Source organism: Marmota monax, unplaced genomic scaffold, assembly GCF_021218885.2.
Source record: "Marmota monax isolate L192 unplaced genomic scaffold, Marmota_monax_Labrador192_F-V1.1 WCK01_AAM20220418_F8-fsc00046, whole genome shotgun sequence".
Classification (NCBI taxonomy): Eukaryota; Metazoa; Chordata; class Mammalia; order Rodentia; family Sciuridae; genus Marmota; species Marmota monax.
Genome location: NW_026692486.1, coordinates 2308302 through 2330009, shown reverse-complemented (window position 1 = coordinate 2330009; position 21708 = coordinate 2308302). Strand labels below are relative to the sequence as shown.

Below are 21708 nucleotides of genomic sequence, written 5' to 3'. Positions count from 1 at the left end.
AACCTACAGTGGGGGACATTTTACAAAACACTTGACCAGGACTTTTCAAGGGTGTCAAGGTCATGAAAGAAAAATATTTGAGAATGAAGAAACAAGATAAGTAAATGCAAGGGAATCTTTGACTAGATCTTGGAGGAGATAAAGGATATTATCAGAGAAACTGGTAAGATCTCAATAAAGCCTGCAGTTTAATTAAGCATTGTACTATTAATTTCTTAGTTTTGAAAATTGGACCTTAATTAGGAAAACTTTCAGCATTAGGGGAAGCTGGATAAAGGGTACCTGGACTCAAGTTTTCTCTAATCTAAAATTATTTAAAACAAATGTTACTATATAAATAACACACATCTGAATGCGTGCTTATATATACATATATAAATATATATTATTTAAAAAGAAGCTCCTTAGGAGGTTCTAATGTTAAAAAGCTCCTTAGGAGTTTATGATATGCAAACAGGCTTGAGAAGACTGAAGTTACCTGCTGAAGTTTCAGTTTTTAACTAATGTGACGCTCTTTCCATCTGAGCATGTGGCACCCAGGGAGAGATTCCTTTGTCTGGCTTCAGGCACACAGTCTCACTCATAGACCATCCAAGCTGCAGTACTTGAGCATTTCAGCCCAGACCACAGTGCTTTAGCACTCTACAGGTATTAACTTTAACACTCACAATACTCCCTGAAAGAGATATACTGTTATTACTCATATTTTACAGATGAGAAAATACATGCCCAGAAAAACCAAAGACATTTCAGAGCTGGTTGACCATTGACTCTTTATACTCAGAGTGAAGTTCTATGTCTTAGAGAAGCTCCTGTCCCCAGGTAGGATAGCTAAAATAAAGTTACTTGGTTTCTGCTGGGATCATCAGCACATGACTGGGAGCTAGCTTGTCTAGGCTATATTATTCCAGGCCCCCTGCTACAGAGGTGCCCCATGTGTGATGCTTACTCTGTGCCGCTGGTCATGATGGTAAGTAGATGCCTGAGGCTTGTTTATAATTCTGCTCACAACTGTGAATGGCAGCATGCGTCTACAATGCCCCATTTTTTTAATCTTCCAAAGCAAGTTGTACAATTGGGAGGAAACCTCACAATATTAACAAGCAAGAGAGGATACTTCAATTTTGGGGTATAGATGAGGTTCAGCATATGCTACCCCAAAATACTTGAAGAAGCAACAGAAGAAGGTCACTCCCACTTTCCCCTCACCCCTCTTCCATGAAGTAGATCTTAAAGGAATTCTTGACCTTCCTCTAAAGTGGATCATAAAGCTTTTATCCAGAAATACACACACACACACACACACACACACTCACTCAGAGGAAAGGAACAGCCTCATCCTCAAAGACCCAGAGATGCAAAGAGGAGTCTGAGTTAAGATCTGGTAACTCCCACCCAATGCCTCATCATTAGATCATACATTTTTTGCCCTATCATCTTTCTCCACTACTATTCTCCTCTTCTTCAAACTTAGCATAAAAATATGCAGGTTCTTTTATTTCATTGGGTCTCCATTTCTGAAGGCTCCCCACCCAAATCTTACATTAAATGAATGTGTATGCTTTTTGTTGTTAATTTGTCTTCTGTTATGAGATCCTCAGTCAAGAACCTTGTGATGAGTGAGGACAAGAAATGATTTTTTCTCATCCACAGTATCATCTAGGTTGTCCGTGCTCACTGGATTTGGGGCCAAACTATCCAAAAGGCTGAAATTGTCCCAAAAAAAGCATAACATCTTTGTCTTTCTCTAGAGTGCTCACTCTCTTTATGTACACTTCTATTTCTGATGTGGTGCCTGGCTATAGTTGGTACTCAGGAAATGTTTGAAGAATACAGTTGAGCTAATAGCTGTCAAGTGTCTAGGTTGTTCTGCAGTTGGCTTGTGTCAGAAGCCTTTGGGGTCACCCTGTAGTATTCAAAATAAAATGTACCTACAACATCCTTTCCTAAATAGGAAAGAGAGTGGAATGAATCTGACAGAACTTTCCTATGTTCATATATGAATACACAAGCAGCGGAACTCTACATCATATACAACCACAAGAATGGGATCCTAATGAGACTAAGTTATACTCCATGTATGTATAATATGTCAAAAATACACTCTACTGTCATGCATATGTAAATGGAACAAATTTTTAAAAAGAACATTAAAAATTATCTGCTGTAAGTTCAGAAGTCCCGCCTATTCACAATTACTCTGCTACCTTGATTTCTTGGCTTTGGAACCTCTTTAGAAGGGAATTGGTTGCACACTTGCAAATCTTGGTACGAACATGTATCTGGAGCACACAGTAACAAGAACCTGTAGCTGCTTATCCTTCATATGACAAAGAGCCATGATGAGTCACCTGAGCCCCACGTTGGCCCCCCAAATTTAGACTCTTTGGGTGATGTCATAACATCTCAGAATAGACCAGTGATATCCATGGGAGTCGGAGGAAGGCAATGAAAACACCCAGTGACTGGCAAGAGTTGATCAAATCATGGCAAAGCTGGAGAAACAATAAGATTTCAGGAAGAAATACAATAATATGCTTTAATTCTACTTCATAAAATATAAATCACATAGGTGGCAATACCATTCCACATCTGTCCACCATAAGTATCTGATTCTGCACAGTGGACTATCTCCAAGTAGAAACTTTTCCCTGGTACTTATTGCTGGCAGTTTTATTAATGTTCACTAGCTAAGAATTCTAGCAGAATCAACTCTCTGGTATTCACGATACCTTTGAGATGTCCTTCACATTATGGATGAGATATTAATTTAGTTCCATGACAGTGATCACTCTGAATCATTACCCCACTAATTAATACTCAAGAAATGATGGGTAACAGAGAGTTGTAAACTTGGTAATGTGCTAAGTATGACCAGAAATAAGATTATTAGGTAGAATTTAAATGCTTGGCCCATTACTATCGCTAATAATTTACAATGGAAAATGAGGTTAAAAATACTCATCATAACTTAGTTTAGAAAGCAACGATAACAGATCTTTATAGTGCAATTTATAGTCCATCCAAGGAGAAAGGATTTGGCTTCCTACATAGATACGGCATGATTTAAGTGTCTACTGTCCACAGAATAATATATTTCGATGCTGTCTCTGGTGCAACATGGCATTTATTTTCTCCAGCTTTCTGAACACTGATGAGCATGAAGTCTGGCAATGGGGGAAGGGTCAGAGCTGATACCTGAGCTCTCCTATGAGGACACAATGCTGGCCCTGGCTGGGAATGAGACAGTAGGGCCACCATTGACTTCTGGGCCTCCCTCAAAATCTGAATTTGCAATTTGCTAATTACACTCTTCAATCACCTGGCACTTTTTGTCTTGGGACAAAAGTTCTGAACTAATCTCTTAGATACCCCCAAGGAAAAGTCTTTTGTTTATCATGGAACCAGCCTATACTGAACATATACTATGTTCCAGACACGGTGACAATGGCTAAAGATACAAATGGGGACTGAGACATGACCCCTTTTCTTAAGGGGCCAAGAAACAAATGAAGGAAGTAGACCAACTGGTCACGGAGGTTGGGCAGCATAGAGGTAGAGGAAGGCCCAGTGGGCCCCAAAGTTCTGACATGTGTCCAGGAGGATTTGAGGAAGTGGAAGGTTGAAAACTTTGGTGCCTGAGCCCTAGAGACCTAGATTCAAATCCTGGGTCTGCTACTTATCTGCTGTAAGACCTTGGTGAGCTGTTTCAGTCTTTATATAAAATAGTGATACTAATGATGCTCACCTCAGCAGATTATTTCAGACTTCAACAGAATAACACACGCGTTCATGCTAGGCACAGTGCTGGTGTGAGATATGTGCACACAAAATTTCAGCCATTCATATTATTAGTAAAGAAATAGTAGTAATCAGCCAGATTAAGAAACTTAGGGGAGCGGCCTTCCCAGCTGAGGGCACAGGGAAGGTATCTGCAGTGTGATTTCCTTGACAAGATTTTCAGTGTGGTTCAAATAAATCTGTGTGACTGGAGGAGACGTGACTACAGGAGCTTGTGCAAGCCTGATTCTGAAGGGCTAATGGGTGCTAAGCTTGGAAATGTAGACTCTATTTTTAAAGCTTTGGGGCTGGGCCACTGAGCAGTTTCAAGTGGCAAAGGTCAGATCTGTGGTGTTGCCTGGCTGCACAGTGATGTTTGAAGAGAAAAAGATCAGGATTGGAGAGAGCAGTCAGGAGGCGATGGATCTAACAAATCCAAGAAGAAAAGTTCTGGCCACTCAGATGACTTTTAGTCAGTGTTTGATTCTTCCAGGTCTTGAATATGTCCCTCATCTGCCAACATGGCCATTTATATACCTAATATATAATCTATCTATACATAATCCTAAAAGTAATTCAAGCCAGTTGGGTTGGGTGAGAAGGCCACAGCTCCAGGAGAGCTGGATAGAAAATGGCAGCTTCAGGTTTGTAGGGGTGAATCTCCTACCCACCCTTAACTTGGAGATCATGCATTGCTTAGCTGTTCACTTCTCTGAGCTGTAATCTAGGCCCTACTTCCTCTCCCACTGCCTCCCCTCCCTCACACCACCCGTGTGGCTGCTGATATCCCCTTTGAGTCACCACCACCCCACCCTGTTGGATATCTCGATGGGAGTGAGTTCAGTGCTTTGCCTCTCTATTCCTCAGCTTTCCTGAAAATAAGAAGGTGATGGTCAAACTCTTCTGCAAAGTATGTGAGAGTTATATTTAGACTGTAAAGTAGGATGATTGTATCTTAGACCAGAGGTTGCCAAGCTGCATATTTGCCAAGGGCTCTTTTGTTGAAAAGAAATCCTGTGCGATTGACAGCAGGGTGCTCTCTCCAGCCCTTCCCTTCCAGGTGATACCCAACACTTCTCCATGTTTCTGACAGGACTCCAAGAATAGGGATCCTTTTGAAGAGTCCTTGCTGAAAGCATCTCATGCAGACAACTGCTGAACCTTTGCAATGGCAGCTGAGGAACAGAAACCCAGAGCCAGTGGCAGCATATGGTGCACTGACATCTTAATTTCCTTGTAAGTATCGTTCCATAATCGTTTCTATCCTACTGTACATGAAGTTGCAATGAACTAACTGAGTAAGGAAAATGGCAGGTTACTTGCCTTTCGTTTGTTTTCCATAATAAATGGAATATTTCCTTGAACACTCTAAAGCATTAACATTTCAACTTATTTTTGCTTTTTCTTTCCAGCACCCTGATGGCTTGGAAATGTATTACATAATTATATCTACCATATAACCATTGACGACTCTTTGCATGTCTGTAGTGCTGTTCTCGCTGCCTTTGTTAGGCTGTTGGTTTGAAGAGGCAGTTTGCTTTTTTGTACCATCCTCCCTACTTTTTGCACATAAGTTGTTAAACAGGGAAACAATGCCGGTGAATTAAGTGATGAGGAACTGGGTGAGGATCCAAGCTAACTTGCTTCGTGTTGCCATGTACCAGGCGCTGTTCCAAGACATGTATTAACTTATTTAGTCCACCCACAATTCTCAGAGGCAGTCTATTATCATCATCACATCCACTTCTACAGGTCTGGAAGCTGAGACATAGAGCCATGAAGTGCCTTGTCAAGGGCACCCTAGGTTGGCATGTGCTAAACTGGGCTTTACCCTTGCAGTCTGGCCCTGCACAGGACACCCTTGCAAGTAGGTCTCTGTGTCCAGACCATTCCCTCTTTGTGACGTGACTCTGTCATATTCACCAGCTCTGTTATTATGTTGAACTTTTGCATTAAAAATGGTAGGAGAAGAGTGGCAAAATGGTAATGGCATTGCTATGGTTTTTGAATGCATCCACCAAAACTTGGGTTGAAGTTTAATCCTTATAGTGAGGTATTAAGGAGGGAAACCAGGTGGGACCTGTAAGAGGTGATTGGTTCATGAAGGTTCTGCCCCCATGAATGGATTAATGGATTAATAGATAGAGGATTAATGGGTTATCTTGTGGGTCTGTTATGAAAGCTACTTTGTTGGTGTCTTGTGTGTGCCCCTCTCACTGTGTGTTGCCTTGTGCTGCCCCAGGTCTGCATAGCCCTATCAGCAAGAAGGCCTTTACCATATGCACCCTTTCGACCTTGTACCTCCCTGCCTCCAGAGCCCCGAGTTAAATAAAGCTTCATTGTTTATAAACAGCCAGTTTATGGTATTCAGTTATAACAACAGAAAGCAGACTAGCATCATTAATTTCCAGGCATGATTAAATATTCTTTCTCATCCTTGTTTTAAACCTCCAAATTGTAGCCTTTGCCCAACGATCTATATGGCTTTTGAGCCATTGTTGGGTTTAAAACTCATGAAGGCATAGGCAAGCATGAATTTTAACCAGCAAGTTTAAAATACAACAGCCCCAGGTCTGACCATTTGAAGATCAGGAGTGAGGCTATGTGTAGGCTATTGGGCATTCCTGAAAATTGGGTGCTTTCTGAATTTATTGACCTGAGTACTTAAAATTACAAGTGAGTTTTTAAGTGGGCTTCCACACATCAGGCCCTGAATACTGTGAGGCTTTGCTGGCACACACAGTGGCACTGCCTGGGCACACGCCAGGAGGGAGCTCAAGGCAGCCACAGACATGTGCACATGCTGCCTTTAAAGTGATACATCAAAATAATTGTGCCTGTGCTTTTTGGCCTTAGAACTGCAAACTGAGGCTACTGATGTGGCAAGAGAAAGAGGCTCAGAGGGATATTTTAATTTTAGAAAACAGGCTTCACTGTTCAAGGAATTTCCCTCTTTAATTCATTTAAAAATACAACCTTCCTTTCAAATGAGAAGAAAACTAATATTTCTTAATGCTTGTTCATTGTTAATATTATGCCAATTATTGCATTACTTTTGGCTGATAAATATTCCGAGCATAAATGAAGCCCATAAGATGGATTAATTCTCTGGGAGTACAAACAAAAACTTTCAATATTTTATATCACATAATTAAATGCTGTTTGTTGTTTTTAGAACCAGAACTTGGGACATGCTAATTAATTGCTTCAAGAAGACAGACATGTTTCACGGTTGATATTCAGAAGCAGAATATTTATAAGCCCTGTACAACACTTATGACAAATTACACTTGCAGAATAAATCCTACCTGCAGAAGTCTGGGGGCACCATGCCATAAACATTGATCCTGTCACACAGCTCCAGAGCAATTGTCATTGTGAACCAGCCAGTGCTGAGCCAAGTATTGGAGATCTTCCTGGAAGAAACAGTGATTAAGTCTGCAATCTGGTAAAATAGTCATCAAATCCATTACCACCTTAAATTCTTTCTGGAGCAAAGCTGACCATAATCAGACAGACAGATACAGATGTTCTCCCTCCCTCCCTCCTTCCCTCCTTCCCTCCCTCCCTCTCTCTCTCTCTCCACTTGGTAAATATGCAGAACTTTACCAAATTGATCTCTCTTATCAACAGCACCATACTACATGGTATAATCATAACCGATATTGGCATACTATCACAGTGGGTTCGTGACACTAAAGGATGCTCAGAAGACTTCTATATCACCAAAGAAAATGATTAATGTTTCAGTGTTTACATATGTGTTATCATAACTCAATTTCTTATAAGATGGCAAGGTATCTGTGGGACAATTTTTTTTTTATTAACTAGATTATTTGAGTCTAAGTAGAAATTTTCCTTGTACTCCAAGCTGGCTAGATAATGAAGAATTAATTAATTTTCATTGCTGGAGATGGAATCAAGGGCCTTGTGCATGCAGGTGAGGCAAGTGCTGTACCACTGATTCCATCTCCAGTCATGACAATGAATAATGTGAAAATGAGCAAACATGTGGATAGGTCTATCAATCTATTGATCAATTGATCAATCTCAAGGTCAAAGCTTGTCTTCAAGTAAACAAATTAACACCAATGTTGGGATGGAACATCTTAGGAAAAAACATACTTATTTGGGAAGGGACTAATGACAGAGGAAAAGAACCATATTTTATGGTTCTTTTATTTAACTGCTTATATTTAACTGAGACTTTGCTTTATTTTCTCTTAGAACACTCAAGGCCTTCTGAAAATTTTTATGGGAAGTCAAAAATTAACAAACTAAAGGAATGAATCTGTGTATTCCACATTCATTAATTTGCTGGTCACACAGCTGCATTGAGCAATATGCCAAGCCTAAGGATAACTGTAGAGACCTAACACCAAGGTCTAATTTGACCCTGTGAGATGACTCGGTCTCCCATGCTACGCTGCTATGGATATTAATTTCAATTCTTTGGGGGTTGCCACTTTTGCTTTTTTTCCCAGTGCTTATGGCATGCCTCATTAGCCAGTTTCAAACACCTTATCCCCAAGGTCAGACTGTCTGACTTTGCCCAGCCACAGCACCAGATGTGATGTGAATAACAAAGTTGCAGAAAGGCTTTTCTATTGGCGGTGTGTAGCACCCCTCCCTGAGAAGAAGGAAGACTTGTTAAGCAGTCTGCATTATTTCCATTTCAAATAAGGACCAAAAAAAAATTTAAGGAGTCCTTTGTTTCATCAAATACCTGGCAGGCATTGGTGATTCAGTTATTTCCAAAGGGGGGTTTCAAATTTTTAGTTCTTAAGCCCTTTGCTTAGTTTTTTCTCCTTCATTCCATTCCATCCCATCCTGACCCAGTAATGTTCCAGGAAGTGCATTTAAATGCTCCTAAAGATGGGAACAACACAGGCTTGAATCTTTCCTGTTTCTATCATAACCAGCTGGATGACCTGAGGCAGGCAGTTTGTTGCTGATTTCTGACCCTTGGTTTCTTATCTATAAGGCAGACACGGGAAGCTCTGTCCTCTGGGCTAAATGAGAGAACTAAATGAGAGAACACCCATGAAAAGTGTTCAGTGTAGTGTGTTGATACATCATGATCCCTTCCATCTCTTTTGGTTGCTAGAAGTAAATACTTCAACCATTCCTCTCAGTGCTTTTTAGTATGAAGAAAATCCTTCTAGTACTGTGCTACAGGGGTCTTATGTAGAAGCCATCATCAGTAGTCAGAGCAGCAATTATAAAATTCAGAAGCTTCCAGCCCACAGAAGAATTAACAGTCTCCCTCAGTTCTCACGAGGGCTTATATTCACAAAGACTTGGAGGCTGAAGGAGATTGCATGGAGCACAACTTACTGAACTGTTAAGGGTAAGGAGAGGATGTGACTTCCCTTAAGTTAAAGCCAGTCTTTGCCTCTGTGCTGTGATAATGTCTTGGCCAGTTCTAATCTGGGTGAATAATAACTGGGAGGATGTGGAGCCCTGGAATACAATGACATTCCCTTATATCCACAGCATCTTGATCTAGGAATCACACCTATATCCTCTATGCTTTTAAAGCTACTGGAAGCATCAAAGAGGGCTTTTCCCTGGGGGGTGGAGGCTGTCCTGTAATTTTTGTTCTCTTGTGTGATGTAGTGGAGATCACAAGCCACAGCCTTCAACACAGGAGGATGTGGCTCTACAGAAAAAGGCTTCATGGGTAAAAATGGGGAGAATATAAAGTAGAGGAGTAAAGAAACTACAGTGAGAGTTCTTTAAAGTGCCACTTAAAATTCCCCAGACTTCCTAAATAATAGCCTTTTGGGATCACGTGCTATAGAAATACAACTGCTTTGTACTTTCTTTCTAAAAAGATTTCAACACTTTTTTTTTTCCAACAAAGGAATATCTACTGTTTTTACACTTAATCAGCTGTAATGAAAGAATATGAAGAGCTGTCATGTGCTTATTAGGGAAAATTATCAGATATTCTTTTATATGATGAAGTAACACACTGAGCTGATAATTCTATAGTGCACACTAAATTACAATTAAAGGCCTTTCTGCTCCACCAGAATCTCATTTATAATCTCTATGGAAATATTCTTCCTGCAGTTATTTCATTTATGCTTCCTTTATCTAATTACTATAATATTGGTTCTGAATAATATTTTCCTAATGTACCCTTATTCAATTATAAAGTTATTTTCAAGTACAGTTACTTTCTAATATCAAAGAATACTACTTGGCCATCTATGTCATTTGTCATGCTTCTTAATTGCAGATTGTTCCTGAGCCATTTTTTTCCTCCACTTTTAAGTAGGGTGAGACTTCTATAAATCAAAATCTATTGAATTATCACATTTATTCAAAATATTAGCCTGAAATAAATGTCCTGATCATGAGATTTGCAAATTAGATATTCCATACTTTATGTACCTTCAATACATGCTACTATTTTATTGGGTTTCAAGAAATGCATACACAGAGGAAATATGGTTACACTCTAAATGTTTTGTGCTTCAATTTACAGAAATAGTTTTATTCTGAAAGACTATTTCTGACTTGATTCTTTTAGTTTGGAGCAGGCTGCAGGTTAAGAAAATACACATATAAAAAGATTGAGTCAACAATATGAGCTTTTTGAAAACAGTTTCCTAACCAGGTGCAGTGGTGCACATCTGTAATCCCAGTGACTCGTGAGGCTAAGGAAGGAAGGATCACGAGTTCAAAGCCAGCCTCAGCAACTTAGTGAGGCCCTAAGCAACTTAGTGAGGCCCTAAGCAACTTAGTGAGACCCTGTCTCTAAATGAAAAATGAAAAGAGCTGGAGATGTGGCTCAGTGGTTAAGTGCCCCTAGAATCCAATCCCTGGTACCCCCCCATTTTTTTTTTTTATAAAAACAGTTTCCTAAAGGTAAAAAGCATAAGCTTCTAGAAGAGTCAATACAAATTTATAAGTGTGATCCATCCAACTAGGATTGAGTGGGTCCCAGTAGATGACTGTTTGTGGAAAGGGACTCAGGAGCTTATCTGCAAAGATTTTGCTGGGATGACCAGGGAGGTGGAAGCAGTGAGCAGAAAGCTTTCACAAGTAGGATGTGTCTTGATGTGAGATTGTGTCCTGAAGATCCTAAGTGACAAAGGTTGGGATGGTTGTCTCCAAGTTATCTACTTAACATGATCCCTTAAGAAGATTCAGAGCCATGTATAGTTATCCTCAATGCCCATCTCTGTGGCAGAGTTTCAGGAATAACTTAAATTTAGCAAATAGCCATTCAACAAAAAAGAGAGAAGTGTTTTCTAATGAAGAGTTTCTACTTATTTTGAAATTTCCACAGTCTAGCTATTGTGAATTGTGCCGCTATGATCATTGATGTGGCAGTATCCCTATAGTACGCTCTTTTAAGATCCTCAGGGAATAGTCCGAGAAGGGCGATAGCTGGGTCAAATGGTGGATCCATTCCCAGTTTTCCCAGGAATCTCCATACTGCTTTCCAAATTGGCCTCACCAATTTGCAGTCCCACCAGCAATGTACAAGTGTACCCTTTTCCCCACATCCTCGACAACACTTATTGTTGTTTGACTTCATAATGGCTGCCAATCTTACTGGAGTGAGATGGTATCTTAGGGTGGTTTTGATTTGCATTTCTCTGACTGCTAGAGATGGTGAGCATTTTTTCATGTACTTGTTGATTGATTGTATGTCCTCCTCTGAGAAGTGTCTGTTCAGGTCCTTGGCCCATTTGTTGATTGGGTTATTTGTTATCTTATTGTTTAATTTTTTGAGTTCTGAAATTTCCAACCAGTAAAATCAAGGCGTACACACATAGTCCCCTCCTTCTTCATCTCTTATAAAATACTTTCTTGATTAAATAACTCATTCACACGAGTAGAAGTCTCTCTTATTTGTAGGTATTAAAGGGATTTACATGACTGGGTTTTGTGGCTACTTGGAATGATGGTCAGGTCTAACCACGGGGCTGCTGGGCCTTCCTAGAAGGGGGCCATGTGGTTACTAGCAGCAGTGCCTCTCCACTCTCCCCTGGACCCCAGGCCTACCCTGCCAGTGCCATCCCTCACACCATCACAAGGCTTCCAGGATTTACAAAGGTAGCTCTTCCACACAAATAGTTTGGGGATGGTGTACTTTAGTCTTTAAGAATGTTCTCCAATAATATGCTGACTATGCAGACAAATAATAGATTCAGTAATTTATATTCTTTATTTCACTTATCTCTGTATTTTTAGGATAAGAAACTGATTCAACAACAGTTTTTATAAGAGTAAATCACATCTCTAAATGTATATTAACCACACAAGTACATGTTTTAGAATTAAGGAATCACGGAAATTTAATCATTAGACCAGTCCAGGACTGATAGTTACTTTCACTTGTAAGTTCACTCAGTCTCTAAAATATTTGATAACATGTCCAAGGCCATGTGATAACACCTGACATCCAACCCATAGCTGTAAGTTTGAGCCACACTGCACTGGAGTCCTAGGTGACTCTCTGTCTTTTGTTCCATTTAGATCTGGCTGGTTGGTGACACGTCATCTCTTGACCTTGTCTTGTGCTCCATTCCTCAGCCCTCCTGAGTGCAGCCACAGGGAGGCTTTTCTCCAACCCCCTTCCTGTTCTCTCAACTGATGGGGGGAGGCTCCCCCCATCCCAGCTCCTTCCTTCCTTGGATAAATCCTGATTGGTCTGGGTCTCAGCCTAAGTATACCTTTTTCAGAAAGATTTCCCTCAGTAATTTAAAAAATTTTCAATCTATAGTGAGAAATACATTTTATGTCATGATTGAAAATACATACATATGTGCATAAAATATGTACATATGTGTATATAAATGTAAATGTTTCATTTTGTTTATTTTTCTAAAGTAGTTTTTCTTTTTGCAGTACTGGGGATTGGACCCAAGAGTTTTCTACCTTTGAGCCATACCCCACCAGCCCTTTTTATTTTTTATTTTGAGATAGGACTCTCTACATTGTTGAGTCTGACCTTGAACTTGTCCTACTGTCTCAGCCTCCAGATTCTCTGGGATAAGAGGTATGGCCACCATGCCAGGCTCCACTGGTTTTTAGTATACTATTTCAACTAATATATTTTCAGTTTTAATTAACATTTTAGAAAACACTGCCCTAGTCCATAGTGTGTCTCCTGCTTTACATGTTACAGCATCATTTTCTTTCCCTCACATGACCCTCAGCACACCGGCCACTGCTTGGGGAGTGTCTAAGACTTTATATTCTTGGAGGGCAGGGTCTTGATTTTGAATGCATCCCCAGTGGCAGGTGTAATGCTGAGCAAGTAGTAGGTACTCAATAAATATCAGTTGGCTGAGTAAAATTTTGCTTTTGAAAGGGAAAAACAAAACCATACACTTATTTTTGATAAATGTTCTTATAAGTAAAGCAAAATACAATAATGAAATATTGCATTTTTTTTACTAATATTGGTTACAGCTTTTCAGCCTTTTCCTCAAAATAGGGATTTGGCCCTAAATTATCCGTACAGTGGTCTCAATGCTTCATTTCACTATGCTTTATAAATTCAGCTTGAGCATCCCAGTCTCCAGGAGAACCCTAAGGATGAGTTGTCTCAATGACGTGAGCAGTGGGGCCCACGACACAGGCCCTTAGCAAAAACTTTGCCTCTGGTGAATCAGTCAACACTGAGATGCTCCATCCCTGCACCCTTGGCCTCCCTCCACCTGAGCCTCTGTACCTGTCTTTGCCAGTCTCCTGCTTGAACAGCTCATCGAAATGCAACATCTTATGGCGTGTGATCATGAAGGCTTTTAGCCGGGGCAACACCTGGCTCAGGAGCTGCAGATTGTTGTACACCTGTCCCTTGCCATCTCGCCTCATGTAGCTGCTGGGGCCCCAGAAGATGAACACGGTGCCCTGGCTCACGTTGAGCAGGTCGTGGCGGTTGCGGAGGATCCTCTGGATGCTGGAATGAGCGATGACCCTCAGGCTGGTGCGATTGCCCACATCACGCCCATAGCCACGGGTGGGGGCGTCATTCATGCGGATGACACACTCTGTCTGGTCAATCTGGGGGCCTTGTCGACTGTGCAGCAGATGCCCTGAGCTGGTCACCAGGGCACAGTCTCTGCAGTGCATTTTCAGGGGCTGGAAGCAGGGGAGAGAAGGACACTGTCAGGATGAAGGGCAAAGGACATAACCTTCAGTTGCTACCAGCAGGTTACTTTCCTGCCGCAGGGTCAGGGGGTTCCAACTCCCTTCTCTCTCCTACGCCAGATTATATCCCATCTGCTGTGAATTCATGGATCCTTACGTTCTCTTCTGAACTGGTGAAAGGGAAGTTTGGACAAGAGAGAAGGAGCTGGCACACTGATCTGCTAAACATTGGCTAGAGGCTTTCCTGATGTTAAATAACCACATTGACACGTTTACTCAGTGAGGCTGCCATCATGGTGATTTTACAGAGGAGGGTAACTCAAGCTTAGAGAAGTTAAGAAATTTTCCCAAAGACGAGTAACAAAGGCAAACTCTCAAAACTAGGTTTTTCTGAATTCAAAGTTACCCCCAGGCAGAAGAGAAGACCATACTGCAAATTGCTCTGACACTGGTTTTGATGCTGTTATTGAAAAATTATGTGTTTACTAATATTCCTGGATGCGGTACAAACATATTTACTCTAAATAAACATCATATAGGAATCACATGAAGATGTCATGCAGGTTGTAGCCCCTTCAGTGCCATAATTTTGAAATGACAATTAAGATCATTAGTCTCACTTAAATGGCAGGGGAGCAGAGAGGGAAACTGAATTGGTCCGTTTTTCACAAATGAAAGGAAAGTCTAAATTCAGAGCTGCAGATCTCATCCAGGAATTGCAGAGCCTGGGTTCTTCTCTCATCTGCAGTCACCTTGTACCCTGGGAGGTCCTGGCTGCAGTGCCCACCAGCGACAACTCCAATAGCAGTGCTCAGTTCAACATCCTGAACTAGTGATTTGCTTTCTGAACACCTATGTTCTAAGAAATTAAACATTCCCCTTGTTCATCTTTAATGAGAACTATCTCTTAGTTGCTTTTAGAAGATAATGAAATTAGATCCTGAGGCCAAGGCCAATAAGTGCAAAAGAAAACAATCAAGATGCTCCGAAGGAAAGCTGCATTGTTGGTTTTCACCCAGAGTCTGCCCTTCTAACTTCTCTAGCTTTGAGAAAGACACACTAGATGCACAGGTTTGGGAAATCAGACTCAACTTAGTGCCACATATATTCAGTCTTGTATTTACTCTGGAAGTTTCCCAGAGCCATGGCTCTGACTTCAGAACCTGAATGAGAGCACCTGAGGGCAGTTGCCTTCCCTTATCGCATAAGACCCAAGAACACAGGTTCTTGGCTGTGGCAGGATGGGTCCAGCTTTTTTCTACCACCTACTAGCTGTGAAGCCTTGGTAAATCACTAATCTCCATAAACCTGTTTCTTCATCTCTAACTGAGGAAAACAGCCCACTCTACCTGGGTAGAATTAGCAAAAGTAGATACCTAGAGTGTTAGATTGAGTCATTTGATTGCCAATATTTGATCTGCAAAATTAGCAATTGCATGTGGTTGAATCCAATCCTTAGCATAGGATTTGGCACAGTGATCATTCAATAAATGACAGGGGCTCTTAGAATTAGCTAGTGTGGAGCACATTGTAAGTACTCACTAAATCAGTGCTGAGCACTTCGGGTTTGTAATTGACACATGGGCTTGTGAAAGGGAGAGTCAACCATTGCAAATTCTCATCATTCATACAACATCCAATTGCTCTGAGATGACAGGCACTGTGCTAGGCAATCTGAATGCAAAGATAGGGAGGAGAAAATCCTTGAAAGCTTGCATTTTTGTGAGGGACGGTGGGTCAGTGAGAGTGCATTAATGTGTGACAGGGGACGAGGAGGGGGCTCTGCTGGAAGTATGAGTGATAGGGTTGTTTAGAGCACAGCAAAGCTGAGAGTATAAAGAGTCAAGTAGCTAATATTTATTGGGTGCTTTCCACATGCCAGGCTGTTCTGAGCTTTTTATACAGTATATTAATCCTTCAAGTAATTTTATAAGGTAGATATTATATTATCACTTCTACTTTACAAATGAGAATATCAAAGGATAAAAATGTAAAGAAACTTGCTCAAGATCATACAATTAGGAAATGGGAGAATTGGGATTAGAACTCAGGAAATCTGACTTAACAGCCAATGGGACCCAGCATTGTATCACTGCAGTGCAGTAGAATAAATAGAGAGTCACAGGATGTTTGCTTGGCTCATTGCCTACCTTCTTTCCTCCCTCCCAGAAACCCAGTTATATGGATGCAGTAAGTGAAAAAAGTCTTCTATCCAATACCTGCACTCTTTGGAGGATCATTCACAGTAGACTTGTCCAGGTAGACCCTTAAGGCCATGATGGCAAAACATGGTTAAGGCCTGACTCGCCTCTTGAGGAAAAGCCACATTCCAGTTGCCCAGAAAGTGGCCTCTGTTCTTCTCAGGAAACTGCTGGAACATGGAGTCCTGAATCCCTTAGGTGAACTGCTGGGGTGGGGGCAATTTCAGTGGCCAAAGGATGAGGAAATACTTCACTCTCCTCTTCCTCATTTTACCTGCCATTCTGTACACGAATAATGATGAGGGAGAGTTCAGTGGTGATTTATTCAATGATAGTGTTCCTACTATGTGCCAGACACTGAACTTGGAGCTACAGATAAAATGATCAATGAGAGCGCACAATCCACGGGGAGGGTGCTCCCAGACGAACAATTACCTCACAGTGACCGCACAGTGAGCACCATAACTAATCAGGCACAAGGGGCCACGGGATCAAAGATAAGGGAACATTTGAGCCTGTCCCAAAGAACCAAGTAGTGGGAGCATGACAGAAGGAATCCTGCCATGGAAATTAACACAGGAAGCAATTTTAAAAGGGAGAGAGCAGTCGATGTTGTCATAAGCCATGGTAGGACAAGACTTCAGAAGTGTTTTTGGATTTGATGACTTTGACTGAAACAGTCTCAGTTAACAGAGGTGACAGTCTGACTGTGGTTAGAAGTGAGGAGTAGAGGCTGAAACCTGTCTTTCAGGGCAGGCTAGGTTTCCTGACCATGCCACACTCTGTGATTACCAGATGCCACCAGAGCACATTGCAGCTGACCTGATCCCAGACAGCCCTTCCCCATCTGTCCTGCCCACTGGCCTGAGCTATGTATTACCAATTGCCTTGGACACTGACACTCATTCTTTGAGTTGTGCAGATGCACCAAACAATGCAGAAAGACTGAAGTCTGAATTACGCCTTAAGTGCCTTTTGGTGAGTGGTGCCAATAAAATGACAGTAGCTGTTCTAAACCTAATGTTTTACTCCCAGCAGCTGAGAAGAGCATGTACCCAAGGCAGAACAACTTCCAAAGGAGGAAATGAAATCTATTTTCTGCATTCAGAGGGAATAACGATGTCTTGGAAGCAGAATGACTAAAAATCATACAAACTGTGTGACCTTTTTCTTAGGATGTGTTCTCAGAGACAGCCATATTCCTCCATGGCTAAGTCCCCTTAGGAGCCTTAGTGTCTTAATGGCTCGAGTGAAAATATTTATGCCATGGTGAGTCAGGATTCTTGAAGTAATGCTTACATGTTCCTTCCTTAAGTACTAGGATGCTGGGCTGACCAATCACTGAGTAGAGCATGGGAAGGTGAACCCTCGAGGCTCTGCTGTCAGCCTAGGCGATGAAGCGTCACTGAGGAGGGCACAGGAGGTAGGTGACCCCCAATGGATTCTCTGCCTAATAAGACCTTCTCTTTGGCTTCTCCCTCATAGTATTTAACCTCCCAGATCCTGTGGGACATTTTCCTTAAAGTCCCATTTGGTGAGGAACTTCATCCATTGGTAGAAAACAAAGTCACCCATATTAGGTCACTCCAATCTTGGTAATCTCTTTTCCATCCTGACTCATAAAAATCATTTTAGTAATACTGAATAGACAGAAGGTGGATAAATGAGGGAATGAAAACCAGCCTCTTATCCTCTCTGTTTTCTGAGAAAACTGAGTCATAAAATGTAGACATAATGTGATGCCCTAACAAATAGTTAGTCCATCCGCCTAGTCTTTAGTAATGATGCCATGGGGGTGGGGGGGGAGGAGTGGGTCATGGAAACTTCTGTCTGCAGAGGAGGCTGTGGCCAGTTGCCTCAGGCAGCCTCTCAGCCCAGGGAGCCATAATGGTCAGATCTCAGGGCACTGCCTGGAATTAATGGCTGGCTGGGAAAATGGCCCAGGACACAGTAAGGGCCATTAAGCCCAGCCAGTTATTAATCCCCAGTAAGAGCTTGATGCCAAGGTCATTAGAGCTGTTGTGAGGTGAAAAATGCCCAGAAAAACCCACGGCTCATGGAGGAGTTACCCGTTCTCCAGGCCACTGGGCCTCTGAGCTGCAGTCCAGGCCTCCACAAGCGGGTGAGTGTGCAGTAAGCAGTCTGTCCAAGGCAGGCAATGGTCCTCCAGAGGGAGTGTGGACACACAGACACAGGTACATGCACATGCAGAACTTATAATTTAATTTTTATTATCCCTTTTTACATTTTGATAATTTGTAAGCACTTGCCATCATCCTAGAACCTATGACAGTGTCTAAAAACTTACAGCAAGGTTCATGAATGTTTTAGGATACTTTAGAATGTGTGAATGAGTCTCTCTGCCTTCGTTACCACATCTTCCTGCCTAAAATAAGACAAAACAAAACCCCAAACCGAGCACAAAAACAAATCTTCAAACTCAGGGAATAGAAAAGCATGGCAACTTTCATTACAACTAACCCCTTTGGGTTGCAGTGACAGGAGTAATCCCTTTTTGGGGAAACATACTCAGGAAATCAAGGTCTGATTTCTGCCACATCCCGAGAAGCCAAAGCAGCTGGAATTCTCTCTGTGACCCAGCTGATGTCTAAGAAGCCTTTCTTAAGAGACTAGACCAGACCAAGTCAAATTAAACTTGACACCTAAAACACTTGGTGATGTCCTTGCAAACATTTGCAGCACAGCAATATTAGACTTCACTTTATAAAATTCTGATTTATTTGGCAGAGGGAAAGGAACCTCAGCACATAATGCCCATTAGCTCAGTAATGAGACTGGTCGTGCTCTGGGAGCTGCCTGTTGGTCTGGAGCAAACATAAGATATATTGAAAGGCTTCAGGTGTTTCTAGAATCTGTGCATTTTCCAATCTGATGTTTTCCTGTAATTACTAGGCTTTTATTAGCTGTCAATCTCAGTCCAGGCTGACACCAGGTGTAAGTCATGCTGATTATTTGATGTGATTCACTAGAAAAATGTTGTTCTTCTGAGAAGCTCTTTTCCCTTTTAATGAATGACAAGCCCACCCACCTACCCATCAAGGCCAGGAAGACCTCCTGGATCCATCCGATGACGCCTGATCTGATTTCCACCCACTGACTGGCTAAGGATGGACAAGCTTCCCTGGGAAGACGGCAATACTTAGCTATGTTTAAAATATGCTCTTTGTTGTCACTGGCTTTGAATCTGCTTCTTCCACTCCCAGAGGGTAATTTTGGACAAAGTTGCTTATTTTTCCTGAGCCACATTTTTCATCTGTAACATGAACATAGTAAAGCCAATCCCAAAGGGGAGGTTTGTTATCTCAATGGATAGTGAACCTTCCACTCAGCTGGTCAAGCCAAAATGCAAAGGTCATTTTTTTTTTTTTTTTTTTGAGAGAGAGAGAGAGAGAATTTTTTTAAATATTTATTTTTTAGTTTTTGGCAGACACAACATCTTTGTTTGTATGTGGTGCTGAGGATCAAACCCGGGCCACACGCATGCCAGGCGAGTGCGCTACCGCTTGAGCCACATCCCCAGCCCCACAAAGGTCATTTTTGATACCTCTCTTTCTCTAGCCCCTACAACCCCTAGGTCCTACTAGAACTATTTATTCTCCTACATGCACATCCCCAGTGCTATCACCTATGGCCACCACCACCTCTACTTAGCTCTATAGCACTCTGAACTCTTCACTTTACTTTATTCTCTTCCTCTCCTCTCTGTTTCTTAGAAGCCTGGGGTCACCTTTAATATGTAAATCAGATTATGTCTCTCACCTGCTTAAATCTTCCAATGACTTATTTTTTGCACTAGGAATAAGAAACCAAACTCACAATCAAACTTGATACCACAGCCCCGATGATCTGCAGTTTCTGTCATCTACCTCCACCATCAACTTGTATAACATTCTGCCCTGATTACACTGCCATCTCCCCATCACTTGCTGTCTGATGTGCTTTACAGTGGCTGTTCCCCCCACCCAAGCCACTCTTTGATCTCTGCATGATGCTTCCTTTATACCCTTCAGGTGTTACCTCAAGCTGTCTCCCTGCCAGGAAGTCTGCCCTAACCTCTCAATCTAAACCAGACACTTTTCCCATCTTCTGTCACTTACTCACATTATGGAGGTTTTTTTGTTTTTTAAACTCATGTGTCACTATCTAAAATAATCTCAACTATTGTTTTTGTGTATCCATATATTCTCGCCTTTCTCCCTTCCTGATATTTTTAACTCCACAAAAGGAGGGCATTACCGTATTCACACAATGTTGTCAGCACCTAGAACAGTGCCCACACAGAGGTGTTCAACAAATACATTTGAACAAATAATTGAATGATAAAGTCTGTAAAGCAGTTCCTGTGGTGCCTGACATCCAAAGAATGTGAAATGCTTGTGTATTAAAGGATCACCATTCCGTTGGTAATCAATTCCTGATACTTTTTGACTGGGTAACTAGTTTTTATTTTCTAAAACACAGTATTTGGATTTTGTGTATATTTCATAACCACCTTCATTACTAAATGACCTTCAAAGAGATACCCAGGAAATCCCATTAGTTTTTTAAATTTAATGCATTCTATTTTTTAAATGTGTTTTAACAGTTTTACTGGGATATAATTTGCATACCATAAACTTACCCAATTTAAACACGAATTGGGCAACCATCATCATGATCTGATTTTAGAATATTTCCATCATTCCCAAAAGAGACCTCACAGCCATTTATAGTCACTCTCCATTCCATGCCCAGCCTTAGGTGACCACTGATCTACTTTTTATCTCTACAGATGGGCCTTTAGCAACATTTCAGGTAAATAGAATTGTATGATATAAAATTGTCTCCCTTATCTGTGGTTTCATTTTCTGAAGTTCTGGTTACCCATGGTCAACTGTCGTCCCAAAATGGAAAGTTTTAGAAATAACAGTTCATAAGTATTTGCTATTCTGAGCGTCATGATGAAATCTTGTGCTGTCCTGTTTCAATTTGCTAAAGAGAGAAAACATCTCTGCCCAGGGCGTCCAGGCTGATACACTCTGCCCGACCATTAGTCCCTTGGTAGTGGTCTGGGTTTTCAGCTTGTTGTGCCGTGGCAGGGTTTGTGTCCAAGTGACCCCCTCCTTAGAAGCCTCAGCTACAATGTCTATGTCATGCCCCTCGCTTCCTGTCATCACTCAGGCATCGAAAGAAGGGTAAGAACAGGACCAGAAGATATTTTGGAGGAGAAAGACCACATTTATATAACTTTCATTATAATACATTGCTATAATTGTTCTTCTTATTGTTAATTTCTTACTGTGCTTAATTTATAAATTAAATTTTATCAGAGACCATAGGTATAGGAAGAACCATAGTATATATGGGCTCTTACTCTCCATGGTTTTGGGTATCCACTGGGTGTTTTGGAATGTATGCCCAAGAAGAAGGGTGGACAGCATTTTGTGTCCGGATCCTTTCACTTAGCATAATGATTTTGAGGTTCACATATGCTGTAGCATGCTTGATACTTGGTTTCTTTTTATAATTTGTTTCTTTTTTTTATTGCTATACTATTCCATATTATTCCATTGCATGAATATACCACATTTGTTTATCCATTCACTAA

At 41.3% G+C, this 21708-nt stretch overlaps 1 protein-coding gene across 2 annotated transcripts in view; it reads right to left on the bottom strand.

The window, feature by feature from the left end:
* Positions 1 to 21708, bottom strand: part of St6galnac5 (ST6 N-acetylgalactosaminide alpha-2,6-sialyltransferase 5) — a 163195-nt gene that overhangs the window by 8124 nt on the left and 133363 nt on the right. The window contains exons 3-4 of one of the 2 annotated variants that reach the window (XM_058578930.1): positions 13481 to 13890; positions 7089 to 7196 (exon numbers count right to left, since the gene is read on the bottom strand). In XM_058578930.1, the coding sequence (XP_058434913.1) occupies positions 7089 to 7196; positions 13481 to 13890 (518 nt within the window). The remainder of the gene's footprint in view (positions 1 to 7088; positions 7197 to 13480; positions 13891 to 21708) is intronic. The other variant, XM_046443294.2, reaches the window with a different exon arrangement.